The 27,743-nt window shown below is 42.7% G+C and overlaps 2 protein-coding genes across 4 annotated transcripts in view; one reads left to right on the forward strand and one right to left on the reverse strand.

Annotated features, from left to right (window-relative positions):
• Nucleotides 1-7: 7 nt before the first annotated feature.
• Nucleotides 8-17,480, forward strand: tmem259 (transmembrane protein 259). Of its 2 annotated transcripts, none has more exons than XM_006639940.3 (11): nt 8-1,018; nt 5,662-5,940; nt 6,726-6,900; nt 8,005-8,115; nt 9,515-9,637; nt 9,912-10,012; nt 10,243-10,300; nt 11,485-11,568; nt 11,650-11,782; nt 11,932-12,031; nt 12,550-17,480. In XM_006639940.3, exons 1-11 carry the CDS (start codon nt 803-805, stop codon nt 13,315-13,317), a joined length of 2,148 nt encoding a protein of 715 aa, XP_006640003.1. In that variant the 5' UTR covers nt 8-802; the 3' UTR covers nt 13,318-17,480. The 2 variants fall into 2 exon arrangements, with proteins under 2 accessions (XP_006640003.1, XP_015221007.1); XM_015365521.2 differs by having other exon boundaries at nt 6,726-6,846.
• A 538-nt stretch (nt 17,481-18,018) lies between these two features.
• grin3bb (glutamate receptor, ionotropic, N-methyl-D-aspartate 3Bb) overlaps nt 18,019-27,743 on the reverse strand; it is a 58,084-nt gene continuing 48,359 nt past the window's right edge. For both annotated transcript variants that reach the window (XM_006639941.3, XM_015365516.2), the window contains exons 6-9: nt 25,583-25,734; nt 21,851-22,015; nt 20,518-20,585; nt 18,019-19,295 (exon numbers count right to left, since the gene is read on the reverse strand). In XM_006639941.3, the coding sequence (XP_006640004.3) occupies nt 18,839-19,295; nt 20,518-20,585; nt 21,851-22,015; nt 25,583-25,734 (842 nt within the window). In that variant the 3' untranslated portion in view covers nt 18,019-18,838. The remainder of the gene's footprint in view (nt 19,296-20,517; nt 20,586-21,850; nt 22,016-25,582; nt 25,735-27,743) is intronic.

Genomic DNA, 27,743 nt, shown 5'->3' on the forward strand with positions numbered 1-27,743 from the left:
GTGTGGTTTTTTTTCCGTGGTAGCCAGAGAGAAACCAGAGTATAGAAAATGGCAGCAACAGCAACAGGGCAAGGAAAACAACAAGCAGAAACAGAAAAACCCTGAGCCAGCGACGGAACCGCGGCGCCTCCGACGTCGGCAACAGAGAGGGAAGCCGGGAGCCTAGTCCGAGAGCCGGGGCACTAGTGAGCCTGCGACACCGCTGTCGTTGCCTTCGTCAGTACAGCAGCACGGAAACATCAGTACTTTCGAAATATAGCAGTTTAAAGCAAAACGCATAAGGACACTGTCATATGGGCTGTTTTCAGTTGTTTTTCAGTAGAGGCTGGATACCCCAAAGATGCGGGGGAGTTCCGCGGCTGTGTGGGGTTGCGATGATTGAGTAAAGAATGTGGACATATGGTTACTCCTTAGGCCACTGGGACAGGCTTTTATAGTAGGCTGGGAGTGAAAGACATTTTTCTTCGCATTTTTGTTTTTGTATCTTGGGAAACGTCCCCTATTACGGCACCCCTACTCGGTCGGCGTGATTTTTTTTTTTCGTTTCGTTCATCGGCGGTCCGAGAAATGGTGTCGGAAGGGGGCGAGTGGACTATATCCCGCTGAAAGCCAGGGCTTGTTTATTTGAGCAGCCTGGCGGCGGCGTCGTCGTCGTCGTCGGCCTCGTCCGTGCGAGTGGTACAGGGGGGGAAAAAGAAAACGCACGCAGCCCGAGCGAGGGGGGCGGTTTTCAAATCTTCCGGGATCTTTCGCCTCCAGCTTCAGTTTCAACTTGGAATTTGTCGCCGACCGCTCCGCGACCATGTCTGACAACCAGGGCAACGTCAACAACAACAACAACCCCATAAATAACAATGGCGGGGCCAACCGAATACGGAACCCCAATATCAATCAGAACCCGCTTATCAATGTCCGCGACCGTCTGTTTCACGCCCTCTTCTTTAAAATGGCAGTCACCTACGCCAGGCTTTTCCCCCCGTCTTTCCGAAGGATCTTCGAGTTCTTTGTCCTCTTGAAGGTAAGGCTCAGGCACCCGGGTTTGCATGCCGGAACTCCCAGTTCCATTGCTCAAGTACAAACGCAGCTGTAGCCCCGCCACCCCCTGACGCCGTTTCGCCTGTCGAAACCTGTAGTTGAGGCCTCGGCCGCTTTTTACAAGGGAGTCCCCCGTGGTCTGGGAGATGGTGAAAAATCGAGGCCCGTTTTTACGTTTGCCACAAACTCCTTTTGAGTCTTGCTCTGGGCTCATGCCGTTTGCAGAGGTTGGAATGAGAATGGCCTGTGCACGTTTCTCTTAGCCTCCTAGCAGATTTGATTATTTTCTAAAAAAAGGCTGAAACCGCGACCATCTTAATCTAACGTGGCATGGTTTCAGTGGTGATGGTTTTTTTTAATGTACAATAGTTCCTTTCCAGGACTTTTGGACATGCCTGCAGTTGCAATGATACACACTAATTGGTAAACACAAGTGGTCACACATTCTTAACATGCCTCGGCACCAGCATAATAGCTTGATTGTAAGTGTATGAGATGCCTGCTTTGAAAGTCTGACGTAGGGCGGCAGTAGGATCAAATCCACCAAGCTTGACAGGCCCTCATCTGGCTCTGCAGTTTTCACAAACCAAACTTCTCGCAAAGGCTAAAAGATACGGGGCTTGTCGCAGTATCATCAAGCAGAAAGCACCTGCCTGGGTTGCAGTAGGCTCAAACTGGGTCATCCCACGTCTTAGCCAGCTGTGTAACTGAGTGCCTCAGTGGAACAAACCCCTAAATATGCCAGGCAGGTTCTCAGGAATTGGACACCCCTGTCTGAAAGCCATTAGAATTCCCCCCAGGCTTGGTTGAATAGAAGAAGAAATGTAACAGGAATGAGCACTGAAATAAGCTGGTGCATTTGTGATTCACCTCCCTGTTGACATTGCAATCTCTGACAAGAATATAAAAGGAGAATCAACTTTTTTTTTCTTGGAGGGTGGGTATATCTAAGCAAACTTCCTTTTGCCTAGGAAATGGGGTATTATGTAAAATGCCACTGCAAGTAAATGATAAGTCAAGGGCTCAAAGCAAACCAAGAAAGTTTTACAATTATATATGTTCCCAAGTGATCTGCAGCAGTTTAAGTAGAACATTTCTGATTTTCAAAGCCTTTAGGCTGCTCCTTTCATCCTGTATTATGACATAACCTAAGGCTTAATATAAAACCTACACCAAATAAATATGAAGCACTTTTCTATAGCAAGGACTGGGGACAATATTAAATTGCCGTGAAATGTAATAGAACTGCTCTCGGGTTTTTATGTGGTGGGGAAAAGCAGAGACTACAAGGAGAATTGCTGATATTTAAAAAAAAAAACTTTTTTCAGAGATGACCTTAGGTTTATAAATTTAGAAAGGAGTGAAGCAAATTGACAGTTGCACACTAAGCTATATTTTGATCAATATCTTCCTGTTTTTATATTTAGTACAATTATTCCATTATGAAAGGTCTCGGTTCTTTTTTCTAAAGCAGCATACACCAAGAGTTCCACATGACTGACAGAAGAGACCAGTGTATGGAAATGGATTTTAAAAAAACCTGCACACCCTGTCTGCTGCTCTAAGATGGCAGTTTAACATACAGGCTCCTTCATTCATTAATTCATTGTTTAAGAAAAACTCTTAATCTGTAGTTATCAGTGATATCTTATGAAAGTTTATTAAACACAGATTCATGCGGCCAGGTAGTATGCGTACAGGTGAGGCTAGGGAGAAAGGGTCATTCATTGCTATATGTTTAAAAACCTCACAGGATGTTCGGTATATCTGGACTCTCATCTCCAGTTTTAACTCGGCTGTTTCACTTTGATTACTAGTGTTCAGCAAACGTCTGATAGATGCCTCCAATACGTGCACATTAATAAATAATATTAATCTAATCTGATTTAGTGTGGTAGATTTTCAAGCAGGGGTCTGATGAAATTCTCTGGTGGTTTACAGGGACTGTGCTGGGGGTTTCTGGAAGGGAATGAAGGGATACCTTTCACTGTCTGTCAGTTTGTGTGCAAACTGAACACTCTTCCATGGTGAACCTGCTCTGAAGATGACTATAGTGGCTGTATTGTCCTGCTCTTGTACCTCCACTATTTTCATACTGGCAGGAGAGTCATTTGAAATAGTTGTACACCTCCGTTAGATCTTAAAGTGATCTACTCTGTGGTTCATGGCCCTGTTCACACCAGCTTCAAAATTAGTGGGATCAATGCTGAGCTGTCAGTGTGCAGTACAAAATCAAGCATTCACGGATGCATGAACCACTAACCCACATGCAGTTACTTTATGTTGGGGAATTAAATATGAAGGTCGGTGCATGGTAGAATTGTATAGATTGATTGAATAAGCTTTTAGCACAAATGCTTTGAGCACAATCCAATGTGTGCATAAGGTAATAAATTGTTATAGTGTTGAGCTGTGAATGAACGCACTGTGTAGGAATCTGATTTCTGTTTTGTTTTGATTTAAAGACTAACCAAATTCCTGAACTCAATCAGAATAATTGATGAAGCTTCAGTTATTACCTTTTCTGCTTTGTGGTAGAAAACCAAATAACTTGTCAAAGAGCAGCCCCAAACAATGCATGTAATTTTTACCCAGTAAAAAAAAAATTTTAGAAGTGTTTTGAGCAAACTTTGTACAGTATGTGAAGAACTTTAGGCATTCTTATTTTTTAATTGCGCTAAATATGGATTATACTTACAGTCTTTGGGTGAAGTCCCAGACAGGCAATATAAATTAGATCCCTTACCTGTTTTTAGTGGAACACCTGGAGCAGATGTTTTAACATTATTAGGTATAGTAAGGTAAAAACGGTGCAAAATAAAAGTACTGAGACTGTTTAATTACACAGGCCTGTTCTATAATTTTAAAACCTACAGTAAATATGATGTCCTGTGATCCAGTATTGCTATCATCAGTAGCTTCAGAAGTTAAAGCAGGGGATTAAATGGACTGCACATCACTCCTGCTGTTGAGCAGTGCAGCGAAAAGCTTTGAAGCGGTTTGTCTTACAATTAAACATACAGTTGCATTGTCAGTGATTCTGTTGGTATTATAGGATGATATAGTTGCGTTTGTGCCCAAGCTATATTGTTACAAAAGCCTCCAGCTAACTTTTACAGAGCAGATGAACAGTCTTTCGGTTTTGTGCATGGAGCAAAAGTGTTGACAGAGCTCAGCAGTCTGCTATGATATTCCAGCACCACAGCACAGAAAGGGATTGTTGTCTGATCAGGCTGTCAGGTGCCATCTAGTGTGTTACATGAAAGGTTTGTGGCTTGTTTATTTTCCCTCTTTTTCCTTTGAAGAAGTAGGGAGGCATTAGTCAGATAATAGGTTTTACGATTTCCATTGCTGGAAAATTACAGAGACGTTGAGTCTTGTGTTTATAATATGGTGAAAAGAAGGATTTAGACTAGTGTTCTTGCCACGATGTAACTTATTCAACACTGAAAGACTAGCAGACAAAGCAAAAAGCTACTTCATGAGGAGCTCCAGCAGAAATATTCAGCTCCTGGCCTAGGTTTTAGGTACTTGCCATAGATTAAACAATGAGTGACCATTTTTGCAGAGTGTTTTTTCTGTGATTATCTTCTTAAGGTGCTTTTAACTAGACTGTCCTAAATGCATAGCTGTACAGACTAAATAAAATAAAGACTGCAGGGAGAACAACCCGAAGTGAAGGAGTGGCACAAATGCAAAGCATCACGAAAGCGATCATGTAGCTGACAGATCGGCAGCGGTCATTAGATGGAGCCAGGAATGTACTGTCATTAGTCAAGGGAGATCTACAAAGGCAAGCTGAAGGTCCAAAGACGCACTGTTTAAACTAGAGCAGAATTAAATGTTTGACTTTCAAGGTTGGTCCTCTGCTATGCACTGAAGCCAGACCTGAAGAAAGAAGAGACTGGTGTGGTAATTTAGCAACTGATTGTAACAAATAGTCCTGTTCCCCAGTTCATTTGTGTTTCAAGTTAAATTATTTAAATCCTTTGTATTCCAACGTGGATGCAGCACTCAATAAATCACTAATTCATCACTAAAGTAAACTAGAACTCAAAGACTTTGGGGGATTACTGTGTTGGCATACCAGTGGGATAGCTAAGATAACCCTGAGCAGGAAGGGCGTATAGATGTAAAGATCAGCATTTCTACCTTGGATGAAGTTTGCTCTGAGTCCCACTTTCGGTGTGCTCAACAGGCAATGGCCTGTAGCTGGTGTAAACTGATTGAAGATGTTCCACGGTTGTGATTGAAATTGTTTTCTCTCCCCCCCCACCCCTTCAATTTTGCTGTTCTTAACTTACCATTCATTTTCGTTAACCTCTCATTCTGTGCCCCGCTTATCTCCTTCTATGCCCAATCCCCCCCACCTCTGTCACTGTGCCTGCCGGCCTGCTGTCCTGTTCCACCCTGCTCATTGCTCTGGATCAACTGCCTCTGGCCTTGTTGATCTGGCCTTTCTCTTTATCTCCACTCCCCCTCGTTTGGCTTTGCTGCGACGTGGCTTCTGTTCCTGGCTTTTTATCCGCTTTCCCCAACCTCTTTCCGTTTGTCTCCTTATCACCGTCCTTCTCCCCTTTGTCATCCTCCTCCTCACCCGTCTCCGCCCTGGCACTTGCATCCTAGGCCCTGTTTGTCCTCTTCATCCTGGCCTACATCCACATCGCCTTCTCGCGCTCGCCCATCAACTGCCTGGAGCACGTGCGGGAGAAGTGGCCCCGCGACGGCATCCTGCGGGTGGAGATCCAGCGCAATTCCAGCCGGGCGCCCATCTTCCTGCAGTTTTACGAGACGGACAGCTTCCAGGGGCTGGTCAAGGAGCCGGAGGGGGCCCTGGGCGCCGTGGAGGAGGAGGAGGAGGAGGAGGAGATGACGGTGGAGATGTTTGACAACAGCTCAGTGCAGGTCAGCCCAACGTGGGGGAGGCCAGAACTGGCAGTAAGCAGCGTGTGTGTCTTTGGCTCCAGGAATTGGGTTGCCTTTTCTTTTTTTAGCCAGCAGCCTTTTCACCTTGTGACTCACAGCTGGCAGCCCACTGGAGCTCAGCAGGTGTGATCCTGGTCAGTACCTGGATGGGAGACCTCCTGGGAAAAACTAAGGTTGCTGCTGGAAGAGGTGCTAGTGGGACCAGTATGGGGAGCTCACCCTGTGGTCTGTGTGGGTCCTAATGCCCCAGTATACAGATAGGGACACATCTCGTCCTTCGGATGAGATGTTAAACTTCAGTCCTGACTCTCCATGTTTATTAAAAATCCAAGGGAGTTTCCCGGAAAGAGTTGGAGTGTCACTCTGCTGTCCTGGCCAAATTTCCCCCTGGCCTTTACCAGTCTTGACCTCCTAATAATCCACATCTGTGAATTGGCTTTCTTACTCTTTCCTCCTCGGTGAACGATTTGATCTCTGTAGTTGTTTCTGCTTATTCTGAGGATATGCAACATTAATTTAGTTTTTCCTGGATTAGACTTTTTTTTTCCAGAATGTTTAAAAATATTTTCAGGGCAGAATGTAGAGATAAGTGATTAAATGCTGATTCAGTCCAAGCTTCAGTAGGTCCTTGGGCCCTGAGATAGGCAAGCGCCGCTGTAGAGCAAGCAGGTGGCCCTGTGACAGTGAGGTATGAGGAGGAGAGCAGACAGCGAGCACAGGCCAAAGGGCATCAGAGAGCTGAGCGCCCGTGTGTCTGTGTGCAGTTTGAGCTGGACATCGAGCCGCGGCTGAAGCCCTCTCTCAGCAGCAGCGTGGAGGCAGTGACACAAGCAGCAGTGCTCAACGACAGCCAGGACCTCTCCTTCACCCAGACCGCCACTAAAGGTATGCAGCAGCTGAGGGAGACAGTCTCCGAGCTTGAGATGCTAACCCGAGCAGGTAAACCATCTGTGCTCTTGCCGCCGTGCAAAACTAAAAGAAACGCCCACCTTGTCCTTTCCTGCCCCTTCCTCCTTCTCCTCGGGCACTCCTGCACTTCCTCTGCTCTATTCCCTGTGCCTTCTGCCTTCACCCCTGCAAGCAAGCCTCCAGGGTCTCTCTGTGCTACAGTTGCCCAGTCTGATGAGTAATCTGTTGCTGCTTATTGCGGGCATTTGCATGAAGAAGTGAGGTTAGCAGGGTATTGCTCATGAGGATGGGGAAGTGTAGCTCACTCCTCTTGTGTTCCAATGTCCTGACATCCTGGGTGTGTTCTCGCTGTGACTGAACATCTCCAGTCTTTGTTTTTCATTTCCTTTCAGTATGCTCTGTCCCCACACCCCCCACCGTCTGGAGGTTACGCCTCTCTTTCCAAGACTTTTAAGATTGATTGCTGTAATCTAAATTAACATGACACAAGAATTGCAGTAGGGTTAGCAAGGTTAATGATGTTGATATACTGAATGATAATTATCTAGCCTATGTCATGATGTTCCAGCCCTTTTCTAGTTCTATGAAATTTGTGTCTATCTTTTCAAATATTTTTTTTTTATGGAGAACGCTTAATCATCTCTAGTATTTTGTTGGCTTGATTGCTCTGAAAATTCTGTCAACAAAGGATTTAGTACAGTTTTAGAAATCCTGGACTGAGTTCTTGCTGCTTGACTCGCCCATATGCCAATAACTATTTTACTCTGTGAATATGCACACCTTGAATCTTGTATCCCTTTTCAGCCCGTAGAGATTTTAAGATTTCCCATAGGATTTCACATGCACTAATAATTGAACCTCTTCATGTAACCAAAGGAAAGGATGCCTTTAAAATTCAGAAAGATCTACTACCATTACAATATTCTCCTTTTCTGAGCTGCACCATGGCTAAAAAGGGGATGCTACATTCGTGATCGAAGTCATGCAGAGAAAGTGAAGGCCATGCTCTTTAAAGATTACAGCAGGTCTAACTATGGCAGCCGCTGTTGGACATAGTGTAGTCCTGTCTGTAGTGTGATAATGGGAGATGTTGAGCGCAGTGCTGGACTGAGCAGGGCTGTGTGTTATTTACAGTGTGGCCACAGGAGGAGTATATAGTGGAGTATTCACTGGAGTATGGCTTCTTGCGTCTCTCTCCTACCACCCGCCAGCGCCTTAACATCCCTGTCATGGTGGTCACTTTGGGTAAGTGCAGACATGGAGGTTGGTTGGGAGTAATAGGTCTGTATGCTGCCTTAATAGGTGTCTACTGCAGGGGTCTCCAGCCCTGGTCCTGGAGAGCCCCCGTCCAGCAGGCTTTGTCGGTAGCCTTTAAATCATTTGATTATTCGAACCACATCTTTAGAAATCAGTGATTTCATAATTACGTAGCCTGCTTTAGTGTGACCAATACAATTGGAATATATAAGCCATAAAGGCCCAGGCTTCCCTTAATTGAACAATTGACTTGCTCAACCGAACAGCTGCCAAGTGTTTGTTTTTTTTAAGAAACTGTAATGCAAGTGCCTATAGGGATTAGCTGAACTGGAGCTCTCTGGGATCAGGGTTTTGTCAAATGTCAGATGTTCTTATTTTTTATTTGTGGGGAATCTGGGAAGTTTTATGGGGATGCACAAAAGTTTTAGAATTTGCTGGAATTCACTGAAGGAGATTTGTGTTTTGCGTTTGTAGATATTATGAACAACCAGGCTGTAATAGTTTCTCTGGTTTTGGAGAAAGCTCACATTTTCTTTTGTTAGTTGAGTCACATTAAAGCACTTATTACTCCTGGTGGAGTTCTGTATGCATTTTCTCATTCTGCCTCCTGCCCGGAGCAGACATTACGTTCATGTTCTCCCGTGAATCAGGACCTAAAGTAATAACAGTGATGGGAAACATTTTTCCTTTATTAACACAGCTTCCAAATAATTAATGAAAAATATACATCTAAGAAAATTTCCTTTTTGTTAAACATGCGTTTTAAGTATGCAAATGACATACTTCTTATCAAATTACATAAAACTTTATTTTATGGAAAGAAAAGCAACTGATTTACTTGCCTTAAAGAATAAATAGAAACAGACTAAGTCATTTTGGGACTTTTGACAATTAAAAATATTGGTCTTACTACTATTATCATCACTTGGTCCTAAATGAAGGGTCACTTCACACACTAGGTCTGTATCTGGACAGAATTATGGGTGAAATGAAACAGTGGTTTCTGTTAGGCGTTTCAGATTGGTCATCTTCATGTAGTCTAGTTTTCAAATCATAATTCTGAAGTCCGGTCTTCCAAACAAGCTAGCACAAGCACGCTTTGCAGCTTTATATGGATCTAGTGGCTACCAATAGCTAATTGACCAGAGGATCTCATCCAGTCGATTTTTCAAAGACGTCATGGTGTCATCTTCCGCAGTGTGGCTGGGTAGCGTGTTTCAGACTATTACTGCCTTTTGTGTGGAAAGACTCCCGGTTTCAGTTGCACTTGCCTGTAGTTTCCATGTGTGGACTTGTTTCCTGGGGCTCTTGGTGAACGGCTGTGCAAGTCCAGTGCGTCAAGTACATTTGAAATGAAACGTGCGTCTTCGGCATATTTGTTCTGTAGATCCGATGAAGGACCAGTGCTTTGGGGATGGGTTTAGTCGTTTCCTCTTGGATGAGTTCCTTGGCTATGACGACATTTTAATGTCCAGTGTGAAAGCCTTGGCGGAGAACGAGGAAAACAAAGGTAAGGCTTACAAAGGACCAAGTTGAGTTATGTTACCAGCCTGCCAGCAGATAGTTGTCTTTAATACACTATTTGGAGATATTTATTTTGATGGTGTGATTAGTACCATTTCACTCCCTTATTGCATCCAAGTAAGATCTGTAAAAATAAGCAAACTGTTATAATTCAGTTATGGAAAGGTTTGGATTCTTAGCCAGTGAGCAGACGATAGTCTGAGTGTTAAATGGTGTATTGATGGCTCTTTGTGTCCCGGTTTATGTGGCTGTTTCGGCAGGATTTCTGCGCAATGTGGTCTCGGGGGAACACTACCGCTTCGTCAGCATGTGGATGGCACGGACCTCCTACCTGGCAGCCTTTGTCATCATGGTCATTTTTGTGAGTCAGGCATTCATCAAGGCCCTCATTTCTCAATGACATATTTTGAAATCATACCCTTATTGTGAGGTAAACACAGAGTGGACTGTGCCATATCAAGTGGCGATAACGACACATTTGGCAGTCCTTGAGCTTGTAAAACGAGTTCCTGAACCTGAGCTGTCTGGTGATTGTGTTCAGTAGCACTTGCTCTGTGGATGAAGTCAATACTCTCTCTCATCTGCTTGCAGACGCTGTCCGTCTCCATGCTACTTCGTTATTCGCACCATCAGATCTTTGTCTTCATAGGTAAGTCGAGCAAAAGTATTACTTTATGTTTCTACTTGTTTTCTTATGTGCTCATCCAAGTGCAAAGCTTTAAGCAGTTATTTTAGACTGCTGGAAAAATCTTACTTGGGGCTCATTTGAGCTAAGAACTAGTGATACACTGGCACGGATGGAAAAGACACCAATCTGTGCCTTCATTTAGCATATAAGTTCTTTACATTTAAGTAGTGCAAAGATAGGTTGTTGATTGTTTCAGTAGAATTGTTTCTTGTTCCTAAGAAAATGGTGAGCTCATAAAGAGCTGTGGTGAGCTGTGATTTTATCAAATTGTCAGGTGTTCAGTTTGAGAGTTCAGATAAAGGGCCAGAATGAGGTGTTTAAGAATCTGTTTTAACAACCTTGAGAGAATCTGTCCGTGTTTCACCTGAGAAATGATTAACACCTGGTCGTTACTGGCATTACTGAGACCAGTTGCTCCGAGCAATCAGCACTGGTCCACAGAAACCAAGAACCAGCTCTGTGAGGGAGACTCGGGCACACCTGCCCAGGATTGTCACATCATTATACAAACCACTCAATAGTGTGTTGAAGGTGGGATAGTGTGGGAATGAATCTCCTTTAATACAACACCTCTGGTGATAATTGAGCTCAGCAATACAGTAATAGGGTCTTTGTGGGTCTTTGAGTTTTTCTAATTCCTGTCATCTTGTAAGAGTGACAGTGTGTGATGTCTAGCAGGACAATGCGAGATGCCACAGTACAAGGATTACATTGGCAAGACTTCAAGAAAACAGATGAGCCTTTTCTGTGGCCAGTTTGTTCATCAGACTTGAATCCAATAGAATATCTGTGAAACAGAGTCGCTAATCCCACCATAGATAACTAAAACAAGCAAGCTGGCTGTACTTGCAAGGCTATCCTACAGTAGACTGTCCAGAAACTAATCGCATCTTTCTGTTGGCATGCCTGTGTGGTAATGCTCAGGGAGGTCAAAGTCAATACTAACTTTATGCTTTTTTAGCTCAGGCTAAAAAAATGGCTATTCGCTGATCTGTGTTTTATTTCAAATCTTCTTTGATTTTCTTTGCTATCTTTTTGAAATATTTAACCCAGTGCAATGCTGTTTTCGTGGAGACATACCGGAAAGAAATCTCATTCGGCTGTAATAGTTGGCGACCTGTGCTCTGTTTTGTTGTAATTACCAGTGGACCTTCTGCAGATGTTGGAGATGAACATGACCATTGCGTTTCCTGCGGCACCTTTGCTCACAGTTATACTGGCTCTAGTTGGTAAGATGCCTCATTTTTGCACCTTTTTTTTTCCCATGGCCAGTGAGGGGCTGTCCAGCATTAACCTCTCCTCCTTTTTAGGCATGGAAGCAATTATGTCAGAGTTTTTCAATGACACAACAACTGCATTCTACATCATTCTTATCGTGTGGTTGGCTGACCAGTACGATGCAATCTGCTGCCACACCAACACCAGCAAGCGCCATTGGCTCAGGTAAGGCTGATCTTCCTCTGATCCCTTTTTCATTTCATTTCATTTTTGCAAATCATTAAGTTGAGATCTCTGGTAGAACACATCTAGCTCGCATGAAGGACCAGAGTTTTACACAAAGGTCTAAGAGATTCTGTCTTGATATTTTGCAGGTTCTTCTATTTATATCATTTTGCATTCTATGCATACCACTACCGTTTCAATGGGCAGTACAGTAGCCTGGCCCTTGTGACTTCCTGGCTATTCATACAGGTAGGTTTGGCCGGGGCATGGGATGTTAGGTATGTTAGAGGCAGATTGTCTTATTAGCATTTTGCAAGGATAAGAATGTTTAATCTATTGATAATGAGGGTAATGACAATTGTATATGATTAAAGTCATGCGTAGGTCAGTAGAGTTGGTGCAGCTCAGGATCACAGCATGGACAAATCATGTTCTTTTCAAGCCCTGGGTCAGTAGAAAAACAGATTTATAAATACAATCTTCAAAATTTATTTATGCAACTTGAAAATAAGATTATGCTAGTATGGAACAGCATTGTGCTTCTGTCATTGAGACTTTAAAACGTATACACCTCAGAGACGTTTAGCTGTCCTTGCTAAAGTGTTGTGTGAATTATGCTGGCTAGAAAGAATTGGGAGTTCCTTGGATGAAGATTTAAACATTCCTTGGAGAATCAAATATTTTGATAATATGGAAAAACTGTTTGGTAACTTCAATTTAAAATGTCTCATCTGTCTGTGAGTTGACCCCCACATTTTCGTTCCCAGCACTCAATGATCTACTTCTTCCATCACTACGAACTGCCTGCCATCCTGCAGCAGATTCGGATCCAGGAGATGCTACTTCAGAACCAGCAGGCAGGCCAGGGTAATCAGACCACCCTGCAGGACAACCTCAATAACAACACTACCAGCAGCACCGCACCCGGCCCGGGAGGAGGGGCCGGAGCCAGAGCAGCCCCCAATGGGCAGCCCCGCCTCCCCGGCGACGCCCCGCCCCAGCCCAACGGCCTGGCCAGTCAGAGCGCAGCTGGGGGGCAGGCGGAGAGCGGCAACCTGGACTGGGTGGCGGAAACGGCTGCTATCATCACAGAGGCTCTGACCACCCCACAGCTGGGGGGGGGCCTGTTGGAGACTGAGGGCATCCGAGAGCAGGTGCCGGAGGCGGGCATCAGCGTGGTGGCACACCTGCGGGTAGGCAGCGAGAGCCGCGAAGGAGGCGCTGCCAGCAGTGCCAGCGTGGTCACGCTGGAGTTCACAGCCAGAGGGGGCGACCTGGGAGAGCAGGCCATGAGTGTTTCACAAGATCCCTCGCCAGCCACTGCCCCGCAGGAGGGCAAGGCCGCCCAGCCCGGCCTCGCTGCTGTCCCAGGGACTGGGGCCCAGCAGGACCCATTCCTAGACTGTAGGAGCCTCGATGGAGAGGGGCAGCCCTCTGCCTCAGTGGCCGCGCAGCGCAGCGAAACGGACTGGCACTGCAAGGCAGAGGGAGACTCTAGGGCTTCCCCCCCTGACCCCCAGCCAACTCCTTCCTGAGCTCCGCTGCACTGCCGCCTGCTAAATTATCGTTGTTCTTTTCTTTCTTCTTCAAACACATTGTCTTTGTGTGGAAAAGCTCGGGGACAGGATGCCAAAGATCCTCTTGGATGTGGCTTTGTGGAAGACAAGGGAGGGAGGAGGGACGAAGAGACGCCATCCTCTCCTTCCCTCGTGGTGGAAACAGGAGTTAAACTTTTTTTTTCCTTTTGTTTTAAAATGGGGATTCGTGTCAGGATAGATTCTTACCAAAATCTATTTCTTATGGGCCAGGAGGGACACATGAGCAGAGCTCTAAATTTAAAGGCTTTAGTTTTTAATCAGTGACAAAGAGCATAGATTGTGTGACCCAGCGACAGAATGTATTGACGGGGAGAAACAAAATACATGCATTGTGATTCTAAAAATAAAGGTGCTGAAACAGATGAGATCAGCTGAGATGGCATTGTTTTTATGTGCTGAAAAAGAGAAGATGACAGCGCTCGCCCTAGTAAGAGAATTCGAGAGCATAATGTCTTGTGTTTTCTGAAGCGCCTGGCAGGAATATGGCATTCATTGAATTGTAAATGTGTACCATCTAGAGCAGTGTGATTGCTGTAGCATATTCCAATGTTTGACCCCTACCAAGGCTTGTGTGTTTTTTTTCATCTCAAGATCTTTTCATCTAACGACTTTGTTTATTTTTCCCCCACTCTCAGCAATTAATTTACATAGATCCTTGAATTGTGTAAAAGCACAGTAAAGCAATTGGGTTCTTGGAGTAACTTTTGTCCATTTAACCTAATTAGACCAAAGAATTGGGGAGCTAAGGAGTCAGGGGAGAGAAGAGCTGTACAGAGGAAATTAGTGACTGTAAATTTAACAATTTTAGAATTAGGAGCTTAGGAGTTAGTTGGCCTTCTCTTTGGGGAAAAAACACTAGATATTGGTGAACAAAGACACCTATGGCTTGGTATCATTCCTTCCACCCCTTATGAGTTTTTATATTGAAAAAATATTTTCACTTGATCACTTTGTTGAATAAGCACTGGCTGCTGTGCCCAACCATCATTAAATGTTTTTGTTCATTGCAGCATCTGCACAGATCTAAAAAACAAATGGAAGTTCCCCCCCTGAAACAGAATTTATATATTTCCCTGTCCTGTCAGCTCTTAGAAAAGTCAATTCCAGGAATCTGTGTATACCCTTCTGATGTTGTCCTGTCTCTGCTGTTGTGCTTCTTGAATATAAGTAATAAATTTGTTTGCTACAGGTATGTTACCGTGTTATTTGGATGAACTAATATTTCAATAAGAATGCATGTTTTCTGCTACAGTGATTCCTTTTTTTTATTTGGCTGCAGCACAGTGTGTTCCCATTAATGCAATTTGATTTGTTTTAGGAATTATCTCTTTTATTTTATTTATTTTAGTGATTAGACTGAATTCAGTGGATTTGACTGGGCTTTACAAAATGGAAAGAAATGTCCTGTGCCTATATTTTAGAGGGAGCACAGCGGTTTTGCAACTGTCAGTTATGATTTACAATTGTTGGTTTGCTTCTCCACTCCTTTTCTTCTGAAGAAGGCTGTGTTGTCAGCCCAGCTCTCTGTTCTTGGGTCTCATTAATCTTTGTTTTGGGAGGTATTCTAGATAGATAAGTACAAAGAAGATATGGAAAGCACTGGAAAGAGCCAGAAAAGAATAATCTGATGCATTCCCATGATTAAAGGAATGTCTAGCACTGACAGGCCAAAAGAGCTCAATCTTTCCGGTCTTTAACAGAGAACAACACAAAGATACCTAGTTCAGTTATTCCGAATCCTAAAGCAATTGACAGATCGCATATCAACCCAGTGAACTTCTTCAGAATCAACAGTGAAAAACTATAGGACAAAAGCAGATGCTACAGGAATGTTGATTTAGCACTAGAATGCGAGGCACTTTATTGAGGGGCTCTGGGACCTTCCTTAAGTTTGGCTATAGTTCCATTTCTTTTTTCATCATATCTAAGTGCAATGTCTTTTAAAATATTAAACAGTGATTTGCTCAAGCAACTGGTAGGATGCCAAATTAAGCAGTTTAAGATCCAGAAGCTAATGTTCTTCTGTGCTGTGTGAATTCAGTAAAAATGCTGATGTGAGTACTGTTGTTACACACACACACGGCTGTGTAAAATAACACCTTGAGAATAGTCACGACAAGAGGAGCTTGTGTGTGAGAATCTCCTCCAGGCCCTTCTGGAAAGATTTCAGGGATTTGGCTTAAATGAGGCGGCTGGGTAGTTTGTTCCAGTCAAACTCACCGAGATCTGCAGCATCCATTTTGCCTTTTCAGTATGTCGCGGTCTTTAGTTTTTAATCAATCTCTTTTAAGCGCTTAGGGTGTCACCTCCAGTGAGTTTGCAACTGAAAAGACCAGCAAGTGAAAATGTATTCACCTGACTTAGTGTTGCACCATGCCGAATGGGAGTAGCAGTGTACTAGATATGTCATTCCTATAGGAACTGTGGAAACAGCTAATCTTTTTTGCTTCTGGTAATATTTTAATTTAAAGACATCTAAGATTTGCATATTTGTTTTGAGCAAATTTAATTAATATTCATTGAAATTCTAATTTCTCTGGTTGCTTCTTAATTGCTTTTTGACTTAGACATTCTACTTGTTATAGAAAAACAAAGATACTGTACATGTAAAGGTTGCATTTGCCTTAAAATGTTGGTGTTTCTCACAGAAGGGAAGACAAAATTTGTATTTAGTTTCTAAAAGCATCAGCATTTTCCTTGTAATGCTGTCAAGGAAGTTAAGGAAGTTATTTTGAAAGTGAACAGTACAGTTCAGTTTTAACAACTGGAGCTTGGTTGGTTTGTTTAGCCTATTCTGAAAGTTACTGGAAAAAGTGTTCAAAACATCTTGTTACACAATAGCCCATGAGAACTCTTTGCAGTACAGAAGCCTTAAAAACATTTAAAAAACTTAGTGCTCACTTCTAAGAAACTTGAGATTTGAAATAAAAAAGGTTAATAAATTAATTGCAGTATAAAGCTGTTTTCATTTTAAAAGTCTAAATTGTTTACTCATAAACTTCTGAGGCTTTTAAATCTATTTAGGATTAGCATTACTTTCTACTTAGATAAGGGCATAAGATTGATTACAATTGATTACAGTCTGCACACTAGGATTAGGTCACAGTACAAATATAGGCGCATTAACATCCTGGCCTGAATGTGCTGAAAAATACCAAAAGAGGCATGTTCCACAATGGACATAGCTACCCCTCATGGTGGCCTTAAGAAATGTTTATAAAATAAGTTACACTGTGACTGTGTGGGGTTTGATGCTTATATCAAAACGCTTCTTAGCCCAGAACAGTTACTGTAGTGCTTTCACATTGTTGAATGATCCCCAATTGTATAATGGTTTGTGAATAAAAGGTTAAGAATGTGGGGGGGTTGAAAATTGGTATATGTGTATGCTATGGGTACATGTAACCTACAGGTCTCCATAGCACAATTTAAGCACCTGCCTAAATATTAAGTTAAGGAGAGAGTTGAGGACATATAAAAAGGAGCAGGTTAAAGTAAGCAAGATGTGCAATTGTCAGATTGTGAATTGAATTAAAAGCTGTAGCCTGCATTCTGCAGTCAGGAACGATTTACGGAAAGTAATCTGGTTGGTGGTAAGAATCTCCTGCTGTTGAGGCCAGGATACCAGCCTGAAGTGAACCCTTGTGTGGTTTCAATCTGTAGAAATCACACAATACTTTAGCAACAGGTTTTTGTTACTTTAAGAATGTGTGTATCCTTTTTGTTTTGTAATTGCATTAAAAATCACAGTGGTTCAGTAGTGGCTATGCAATGGGTTAGTGAACCCAATGTTCAGGAGTGAGGCAATGAACACAACTTGTGCAATATGACAACTGTGTCATTCAATATTTTTTTTTCCAGAGGTACGATACTGATCAAAAGCACTAAGAAAAAGGTTTTTTGGTGCCTGTGGGCTGTTGTGTACTGGGAAGCAGAATAACTGTAAAAACCCAGTAAAAACTGCTATTTGTTGTAGAGATTCTACTTAGACACTGTAAAATCTTGAAAGAACCTGTGATAAATTCCATTTGTCTCATTCACATGTATTTAACTGTAACGCAAGAAACAAACAGCAGAAGAAAATACTTTGTACAAACAAACACGACTCTGTGTTCTGTTTTTCATTTTGTGTTGATGTCGATGGAGAGATGAAATCCTGTAGTTAGAGATCTGATTTTTTGGAGGAAGAGATTTTAAATAGGAGCTCATATGATTGCCAGAACTGGTGCTTTTGCTGTTTTTGGTAGGGATGGAGAATGCACTTGGAAGGTAAATGCAATATCACAACCATTTGCTATTGCCCAGGCTACTTAGTAGAATAGGGGGAGGTGGACTCCTTTCTAAGCAGATTTCTCCAGAGCTGAGGTCCACAGCTAGTTTGTCCATCAGCCACTGGTATTGTCTTCCCAGCACACCAAAGTCGCTATTTAAAACCTGCAGGAGTCTCACAGGAGTCTCAGTCTCCGTGTTCCTGCAAGGATTAGCTTCTGTGAAAGTGGATCCGACAGGATCATGTTAAAGGGACGACACCCATCACTGATCAGGCACCTCTGGTCTATTGAAGACCCTTACACAACTGCAAAATGACATTAGGGTCAGACTATTGCACTGTCAGGATCATGCTGCAACCTGCAAATATATAATTAAAATCTCATAGATTTTAATGCTCATTATGAATAAAGTTGAGTGTAAAGTAATCAAAGTAGGGTTTAAATACACTTTAAAGATCATAGTTTCCCGGTTCATGTCTGATAGAATTCATTTGAAAAGTCTAGGTTGGAGTACGATCTCGAGTAAGGATACAGAAATAAAAGAACAATGAAAATTCCATAGAAAGAAGTTACAAAATCTGACTTTCCAACATCCAGGTCTAAACAAGTCTTCCTCCCAAGTCCGGCTATTATTTGCATTATTTTCCATCTTAAAAAGTTTTTGCTTGACAAACTGATTGTCTCATTGCTCCTTAGATTGGGATCATTCAACCATTTTAAGTCCATGTCTTCTGATGAGTTATAGAGATTTGCGTCAGTTCCACCTAAAAATAATTAACATTATCTTGAAGTTCTGTATTACAAGGATTCCAGCTGCTTATCACCATCCAGGATTGAGTTTTTGTTTTTAGAATTTTGCATTCTTCATAACTCCTCCTGGCATCTAGGCTTATAGCTCCAATACTAGAGCAGATCAAAAACAGTCCAAACCTGGCTTAAAAGCGTGATGCAATCTTGTACTGTCAGGTTGCTGGAGGAATTGGAAATAACGAATTGCAGTGCAGCCCTGAAAATAAGCAGTGAGAACCCAGTCTAGGAAAAGAACAGTGGAGTCAAGCTCTCATATGAGAGTGTGTCAAGTTCCTCCTTTGTAGATCTACTACAGCAGTCTTTTCTAGTAGCTTCCTGGATGTTCCACCTCAGGGTGACCAGCCCGCGCTGCCCTCCCCCTCCCTGTGGTGCAGAGATCACCTCTTCGCATTTGTGTCTTTAGATGGTGAGGTGCTGGTGACCTCGGGTTCAGGTCTCGGGCAGGCCTTTTCTTTGGCCAGGGAGGTCTGCAGCTCGGCCCTCCTCGCCAGGGCCACCCGCAGCTGTCCGCGGATCTCCTCGATGCGCTCCTGCAGCTCCTGGAGCTCACTAGCCCTGGTGGGTGAGGATGAGGATGAGGAAGGTGGGGGTAAGGCCGGACCCCCGTTCTCACACACCTGGACCACTGATTCACCTCCTCCTCCTCCTCCTCCTCTTTCCCCAGCCCCTGCACGTGCTAGGAGCCCGCGGGTGTTGAGGGTCTCCAAGTTGAAATGGACTCGCTTGTTGTCCTTAACTTCCCTGGAACCCTCCCGGCACTCGTTGTTCCACTTGGCTGGAGCGGGTGGGGGGGCTGGAGCCGGCTGCTGGGGCAGCAGTTTCTGAAGATTGCACCTAGACCAGGATAGAGCACAACCACACAAACACATCACTCCTGTACTGAAACCCTGCACTGGTTACCAAACGAGTTTTGAACGATCTCGAGATGGTTGACTGGGAGGATTTAGCGAGTCATAAAATGGGAAAAGCCCATTTTCTTGGGTTTAGTGTTTCCTAAAACCGAAGTACATGATATTGGGCTCAGCTATTTTAAAATGAGACAGGGAGCAAGTTATGTAATGCTTATCTGTACTGAGAATAAAAGCATAGCAGTGTTAAGTAGCTTGACATCGTACATAGCCTGACAATAATGCTCACGACACATTCTGTATTCATGGATGCTGGTATTGGCACAGAAGGGACCAGTACATTGTGAATTCTGTAGGGAAAAATCAAAACCATAACAATTGACCAGGCTTATTGTTCACAGACTTCACAGAAAATCATCTTGCAGATGAAATTTGTGTCCAGAGTGACTGAAAGAACTTCCATTCAGAAGTCACATGACATTAATTATACATCACAACAGAAAAAATCTCAAAAAACATTAGGTACTATTTATTCTTGAAATTAATATAGTAGCAAAACACATCATGTAATCTGAGAAGATAGAAAGGGGTATTTCTAAACTGCTTACACTGTTTTATACGGATGGTTAATTCACATAAATGTTGACTAATCCTCTGAAGAAAACATTAGGTAGACAAATATGCGTCAGATTTTCTTGTTTATTCTAGTATAACCTCCAAAGAAATTGTGTGCTACATTTCTTTACTTATTCTTTAATTACATGTCTAAAACAGAGGAGACTGCAGTTGCTTCTATGTTTTTTAATAACGCAAAGTATATCGGCACACAAAGCTCAGAGCTTGCGCCGCTCTCTTCGGTGATGAATGTTAGGGGATAGAAAGAAATCAGACAATTTGATCCCCTCAAAGGACAAGTAATAGTTGTTAATTAAAATGGACTGTATCTGCATGTGCAGCAGCATCTATGGGTAATTGACTGAGATAAACTTCCCGCAACAAAAGTAATACAAATGAAAGTCTAAATACAGAGCATTCATTGTACAGTATGCTACCATTCTCACAAAAGCAATGCATACGGTCCAAAAGATAAACTGTTCAGCACAGCTTTCAGAACTTGTCCCCCTGACTGTGGGATTGCAGTATTGAGCACTGCTGTCTTCAACAGTGATTGCTGTCTGTAAGGACTGTGTGAGGGAATTGAGCAGTACCTTTTTTCTGCAGTCGCCCTTTGCCTTTTTACATCTTCATAGGTCATGTTTAAAGCTCGGTGAATTTTCTGCAGAACAGAAAAATAAGAAAATCAAAAGTTTTTTTCATGTTAACAAAGGGTTGTTAAAAGCTGTAGTTTCAAAACATGATCGTATCACATTTTTAGATGACCTTCATGCAGTTAGATACTGAGAGACTAAATCCAACAGATCGAACAGTTCAAGCTTCTGGGACAGTCAGGTGTTGAGTGTGCTAGTAAACACTAGGTGGCGCCCTTTCTCCGTGCTTGACCACAGAAACGAATATGTCTGGGCAATGTGCATCCATACCATGTACCTTGTTTTCTTTTAGATTCACTTATTCATATAAGCATAAGCTCTGGCATAGTCAAATCCTATTACATTTACTGCAATCCAGGATGTCTAAGCCTCTCAAAATATACTTTCTGTTAATATTGTTGCTGACTAGAACAGTATACTAACCAATGTGCAGTCAATCTTCACAGAACACACCAAATATCCTAGCTATTAAAATAGACATTTTTGTTTTCATAGATGCAAACCAATCCTGGAGAAAGTTACTAAAAGTAATACATTAAAGTTGGAAGCTATTACTTTTAAATTGAACGAGATGAATTTACATATTGATTACACCCATACACTACGTAGCTGCTGCAACTAATGGCTTTTTAAAATTATTCGATCCAGCATATTGCTAATTTTAAAGGGTATTAAGCCCTCATACAAGTAACTTGTTGCTGTAATGCATGTCTTTTTGAAAGTAACTTTCCCTAACAGAATAAACATTTACTCATTTGTATGTTATTTCATCATTCATATCCCCTTATGAAAATAAGAAATGATTGCATCCATCATCTAACTGCTTCTTCCGGCACAGTGTTGTTTAGGAGCTGGAGCCTGTCCCAGCAAGCAACAGGCACAATGCAGGAAACACCCTGGAACGCCAGTCCATCACAGGGCACAAACTCACACCAGGGCCAATTTTCCCCAGAAACAAATTAACCAACCAGAATGTCTTTGGACTGTGGGAGGAAACCAGAGGACCCAGAGGAAACCCACATGAATCCTGGGAGAACATGCAAACTCCACACAGACAGCACCCTGAGTCCTGAGTTGAACCCAGGGCCCCAGCGCTGTGAGACAGCAATGCTGACCACTGAACCACACGTAAATGATCACAACCTATGGCAAATTTCAAAATCCGAAATAAAAGCAACAAAATAATTGCCTCGCAAAAATAACCGTCTACGTTCAGCCCCTGCAGGGAAAATCCCTCACTTCGGTTCTGGTGTCAGGCTTGGCTCAAACTCACCTGACTGGTGTGCAGCCAGTACTTGAACTTCTGTCTCCGGCGGATGTGAGGCAGGATGAGGCGGTAGAAGGCGTGTTCTCCCACCAGGGTGAGGAGAGCTCCGCCCACCCCCACGCTGAGCAGCACAAACAGCCCTGAGAAGTGGTGGATCCCCATCTGCAGCGTCTGTGAAGGGGGAGAGAGGTGCTCTGACATCAGGCGAGCTGCTTTGGTGGCTGAGGCAAAGAGCTGGATACCGTGGAGCCTCCACTTCAACGTCTGCCTTACCCCGTGGCTCGGTGTGCGAGTTTGAATCAGTTAAGTCACCTCCTTATGCTCCTTTCTTTGGATGGGATAAAAAATCAACGTCTAATCCTAGAGGCACCATTCAGCAATAATAATTAATGCATTGCTCTCCTTCTAGTCTGTGTGTGTACCCATGGATAAAAGCATCTGATAAATGACCTGCTTTTACTAACAGGCTTCTTTTACGTTTTTAAGCATGGATGATCTTGGGGGAAAGACATTCAGCAAGCGCCTGCTGTGTTCCACTGTGCTGCATACAATTTTACCATACAGTAATATGCTATGCATACTAACCCTACTATTTTCTAAAAAGAATATGTTTTATTTAGAAAATAGCAGGCTTTGTTAACTGACCTAATCTTGTCTCCTGTTTTACTTTCCATTTTTTTCATCACTAGAAAAGGAAATTACAGAGGGATAACACACCAGGACCACATCCACAGCATTCCCAGCAGTGGACTGTTACCCACTATTTTGAAAGAGGCTCATGAGGAGATTCAGCTGAGAAATTAATGTTGATTGTACAGCTTTCAGGGCAGTTACAAATACAGAGAACTGAAAAAGAAGGAGAACCAGCCAACACCGAGATTCTTATTCTCAAAATCATTTAACAAAGAAAACAGAAGTTGAGTAGTTTCATTCTGTGTTCTGTGATAATATGGGCACAGGAGATGAACAAGCCACTGCTGTCATGCAGAGTCTTTTCCTTCATGTTCACTTTAGATGGCAGTGCAAAGCTGTCTCCACTCCGAAACCTATGTTACTTATTTTGTTTCTTGAAATGGAAAGTTCTCAAAGCAGAAGGAATCCTGCACTCCCTAGAGCAGGCCTGGTAGATAAATACATTGAATGCTGCTGGACAGAATTAATACAAATTAAAAAGGCAGCTGGTGTTATTGAAAACTGAGGATTGAGATTGTGGATTATGCCTTTCTGGGGAAGTTTTAAACTCCAGCACCACAGAATGGGATATTTAGACAGACAGTTTTCCTACAGTTAAGATGATTTTCATTGCAGTGAAAAAGACCACAAACTGAGGGGCTCATTAAACACGTGAGTTCTACATTTCCTCCATTATTCCAAATTAGCTTTTAATAATAATTGAAAAAATAATACTAATCCTTTACACATATATAGTGCCTTTCTGGACAGTCCACACAAAGTGCTTTACAGGTAATGGGGACTCCCTCCTCCACCAGTACACCCACCTGGATTATGCAGCAGCAGCCAGAGTGCACCAGTATGCTCCCCACATACCAGCTCTCAGTGGGGAGAACAGAGTGATGAAGCCAGTTCAAAGATGGGGATTATTAGGAGGCCATGATTGGTAAAGACCAGGGACAAATTTGGCCAGGATGCCGGGGTTACACCCCTACTCTTTTCGAGAAACACCCTGGAATTTTTAATGACCACAGAGAGTCAGGACCTCGGTTTTATATCTCTATACTGGGACATTAGGACACACAAAGACTGCAGGGTGAGTGCCCCCTTCCGGCCCCTGTAATGCCTCTTCCAGCAGCAACCTTAGCTTTCCCAGGAGGTCTCCCATCCAGGTACTGGCCACCCTGCTGAACCTCATTGGGCTGCCAGCTGTGAGTTGCAGGGTGATATGGCTGCTGGCATTTGTGTCTATGGTACGAACAGACCTATGTTATGTTTTCGCAAATGCTAAGACAAGGCATGGTGCCAGCCAGCAGAGAGAGAATTTCCTCTTTCCTCTCACCTAAAGTCTCCCTGCCATTTAATTCTGGGGCACAGCCAAGGCAGAGTGAGAGACTGTGCCAAGTCTGTGATAGACTGTGTGGTGGCTGTGATATGAAACAACATTCGGAAAAGAATTACTTATTTCATTACTGCTTCTCCCTCCCACCTCTACAGGGAAAACACTCCACCTTTGTGATCCAAGGCTAACTTCATTTTCTGAAATCACGTTTTATTGTACCAAAAGAAAAAGCAGACCAATCGCACTTATCGTTTGTCTTCTAGTAAGGTAATTTTGGAGTACTATAGCTTAAGACATAATCTTGTCTTGCCTTCAAAGTCTATTCTCTTTAATGCACTGGTGCTTCATTTTGATTTATTTTCTGACCCGTGCCAAAAAGATGTCAGTCTTCTAATTTTTTAGCTGTTTTCCTTTTGATATCTGCAGTGAGCTTTAGCAAGACACAATCAGTACCAGCACTTTCTAAATGAAATACTAATATTAGATTTACTATGTGACACCAATCGATAAGTAAATGGACTCTTTCTTGTAGCATCTCCAGTAGCAGTAGTTGTGATGAAGCCCAGAAATGTCATTTCCCAATCAGCATTATGCTTTGTTCTGTTCTTAGCCATCTTTCCAGGTGATAATTCCGTAATTAGGACTCTGGGAACGTGGAAGAGCAATGTGAACAGATGGTATTCCTCTCTTCCGGTCCCCTATGTTTATTCTTTTACAGTGAGGATGGCTTCCCTGCAAATGTAAGTCAAATATTTGATAATCCAGTGCATGTTTGTCTCAATCTGTTTGAGCTTCATAGACTCTGCAGAAACCCGCACAGGTAGTTTGAGCTAGTAGGTACACAGATGAGACTGTCTTGTTGGTTGATATCTCGTGAGAGACAGGCCTGTCGGAGCAGTGGAGCAGAAATAACATTGTTTGATTAGATTAATTACACATGTCAGAGCCTTGTGCAGCAGTTGGGGCAATTGGAAGCGTGATGAAGCTGTCAGTACAGACATCCCGGCCCTGTTAAAGGCCCAGAGATCATTTACTTCATCTACTGACACCAGATCTCAGTTCATGTTGAGTAAGTGCATAAAAAAAAACTTTTCCTGGTGTCTCAACAAGAATTCTCCAGAAGAAAATCCGGATGAGGCCCAAATTGTCAGCTTATCGCTCCTCAGAAAGAAAGGCTCTTGATGTTCCTTGCATGGCTCTTCCAGTTGGAAGATGCAGCAATCAACCCTCAGATGAGTCACCAGCTTCAACGGTCCTAAAAGACTAAAGAAAGCTGCTGACACTCAGCCAAACACTGGAAAGCATTTCTCTGCTGATATCTGTGACAGAAGGTTCGCCGAGATATGGTATGGAATTCACACACTAGTTAGAATCTGACTGGCTGCTTGTTCCAGAAGTCTTTGATGCATTGTGTGAACTGTACTTTCATTTTTAGTCAGGTGTCCCAAAGGTACACATTTGCCAGTACACAGTGAAATTTGTGAGATTAAATGCATGGCCTCCTTGTCAGGTGAAAGGAGTTAAAAAGGTGAAAATCTCTAACTGGAGTTTTTCTGTGGAGCACTTTGCATTTGACCTTGCCTAAGATTGACACTGCTAAGGCCTGGAACTGGGGCTTGACCCAGGCCTGGGCTCCAGTCCCAGGCTTGTGGCAGGACCTGGGCCTTGTGTGGGACCATTGTGAGCTGTGGTTGCTCTTTGCTCTTCCTCAGCTCAGAGCTCACCTCTGTGACGGCGAAGACCCTCTTCCCACAGGGAACCACCTTGTACCACTTGTCGTGCAGCATGTCCATGAAGCCATCCGACTTGTAGCGGCTGATGAACTCTGACACATTGGAAGTTAGCGGCGAGTTCTGGGGCAGGCCGATTCCATAACCTGGGACAAACAGAGAGACTGGTCTTAAAAACGCTTACCAGAACAAACCCACCCACAGTCTGAACCTCTCCCCAGTCACTGTCTGCATATCTTTAAGATAAATGCAATGGTTTTACTATTCAGGTATCCAGGTGATAACTAAAATCAACACTGGCAGCCCTGACTTACCTGCCCAGTCCCTCATAAGGATGTTTTCCTTTGCAGTGCACTGCAAGACACGTGTCACCGAACACAGTAAATGGAAATGGTGAAGATCTTGCATTTGATCAATGTTTATTTAAATAAATTCAAAAAGTTACATTACTTGCACAACCAATCCTGGAGATACTGGCCCCAAAAGTATTTTCTTAGATCTTCACAACCAGAGTATCAATTCATTCCTGGTCATGACATTCTAATATCTTTGCGATTTATAGCAAATTCAAAACTCCTGTCCTGAATCAGACTGCTGGAGAGGGTAAAAAGTCACCTCGCTTTTGACTTCTCTTCTCACTGATACATCAATCATAGGACAGCTGAAATGTGATAATTAAGAAATATATAAATTGTAGGAAATTGCGAGCAAGAAAGAAGGAACAGACTAGGGTTACAAACATCCATCATCAAAAAAACAGACTGTACATGATAAATGTGCTTTGAAGCAGAAGTGTTCATGTATAATAGAAAACGACCCACTCTGACCTAAGGGTAACTGGATGTGATAGGTGATGTTGTTTAGGGGCTGTGGACCTTCAGGAAAACAAGAACTGATCTCATTCCATAAATGTGTTGGCAGGGCCTTTTTTCTTGTTTGTCACTCACAACCTGCTCTCCTAAGCTGCAGTATGTGACAGATTGGAGAGGCAGTGCAACGCTGCAGATTTCATCAGAATGAGCCTGGTGCACAAATTGTGAAATAAAACTGAACTTAATCATCTGATGCATCTGGATCAACAGAACAAACAAATCTGTACTTGCTATTTTCATCCACATGAAGAAGGCTTATAATAGGTTTGAGACAGACCCAAACATCACTCATCACCTTTCTCCATTCTTGTCCATTAAATTGGCACTAACTGTCCCAAAAGAGTTTCACAGATACAGTATGTTAGCCTTTTTTGATTTGGTCATATAACAGCATACATATGGAAAAGCAAATACTGTCCCTTCTGACAAGTTCATTTCCTTAAAAAGTTTTAGAATCACAATTGTCCAAGACAAATTTGTGCTCAGAATCGCTCATGGAGATAAAGCAATTTCAAGTACACAGTGTTCATAATGGATTGTATTTATCTCATGACATTATACTGTAATACTACATAACTGTGGGTTTGTTTTCCAGCATGTAATAATATAGAGGTTTATTGTACCCAGGATGGTTTTGAAATTATGCAGTTAAAGCGGTTGACACTTTTAACAATCAGTCATTTGTAGGATCTTTTCATTTGTGTAACTAAAACCCACATTTTCATTAAATATGGCGTTCATAAGACCAGATCTGTGAAAGGAGCACAACTAAGGTAGAGTCAACCTGAACATAAAATGGAATGACAAAAAAGTCCTATTAAAACAGGACGAGTAGCTTTACAGAGAGACATAAGCTAATGAAATTCAGTAAGAATGCAAAAGCAGTTTGAAGTAAAATTAAAGGATTTTTTTTAATCCTATCTCCAGCTTTTCAGAAGAGAAACTTGTCAGTTCAATCTCCTTTTAATGTTGTACAGTGATACATGGGGACAAATGAATCTTAAATTCCTGGGGACGTACAGAAATTGGCCATGGTTACATTTATTTTATCCTTTTTTTATCCGACTACAAAGGATTTGAACTCCTCTATTGTATCTAATTATGAAAATTGTTCCAATTTTCTGGACCAGGGAAGCCGCAGATGGGACTGAGCGAGCTTGAGCAGGAAGACATCGTTGAGACTGAATGGAAAGAGAAGCAAGTCCAGAACAAAAAATGAGACTTAATTAGTAAAGAGAGAAAAGAGGTAGGAGAAGCTTAATTGAAGCACACTGCAATTACTG

This window comes from Lepisosteus oculatus, chromosome 29 (genome assembly GCF_040954835.1).
Source record: "Lepisosteus oculatus isolate fLepOcu1 chromosome 29, fLepOcu1.hap2, whole genome shotgun sequence".
NCBI lineage: Eukaryota > Metazoa > Chordata > Actinopteri > Semionotiformes > Lepisosteidae > Lepisosteus > Lepisosteus oculatus.

Bases quoted from the DNA above. Each gene is read 5' to 3' on its own strand.
- tmem259 (XM_006639940.3), top strand. From the start codon at position 803: ATGTCTGACAACCAGGGCAACGTCAACAACAACAACAACCCCATAAAT. The intron at 1,019-5,661 runs GTAAGGCTCAGG...CTTGCATCCTAG, and splicing joins AGTTCTTTGTCCTCTTGAAG to GCCCTGTTTGTCCTCTTCAT. The intron at 11,783-11,931 runs GTAAGGCTGATC...GATATTTTGCAG, and splicing joins AGCAAGCGCCATTGGCTCAG to GTTCTTCTATTTATATCATT.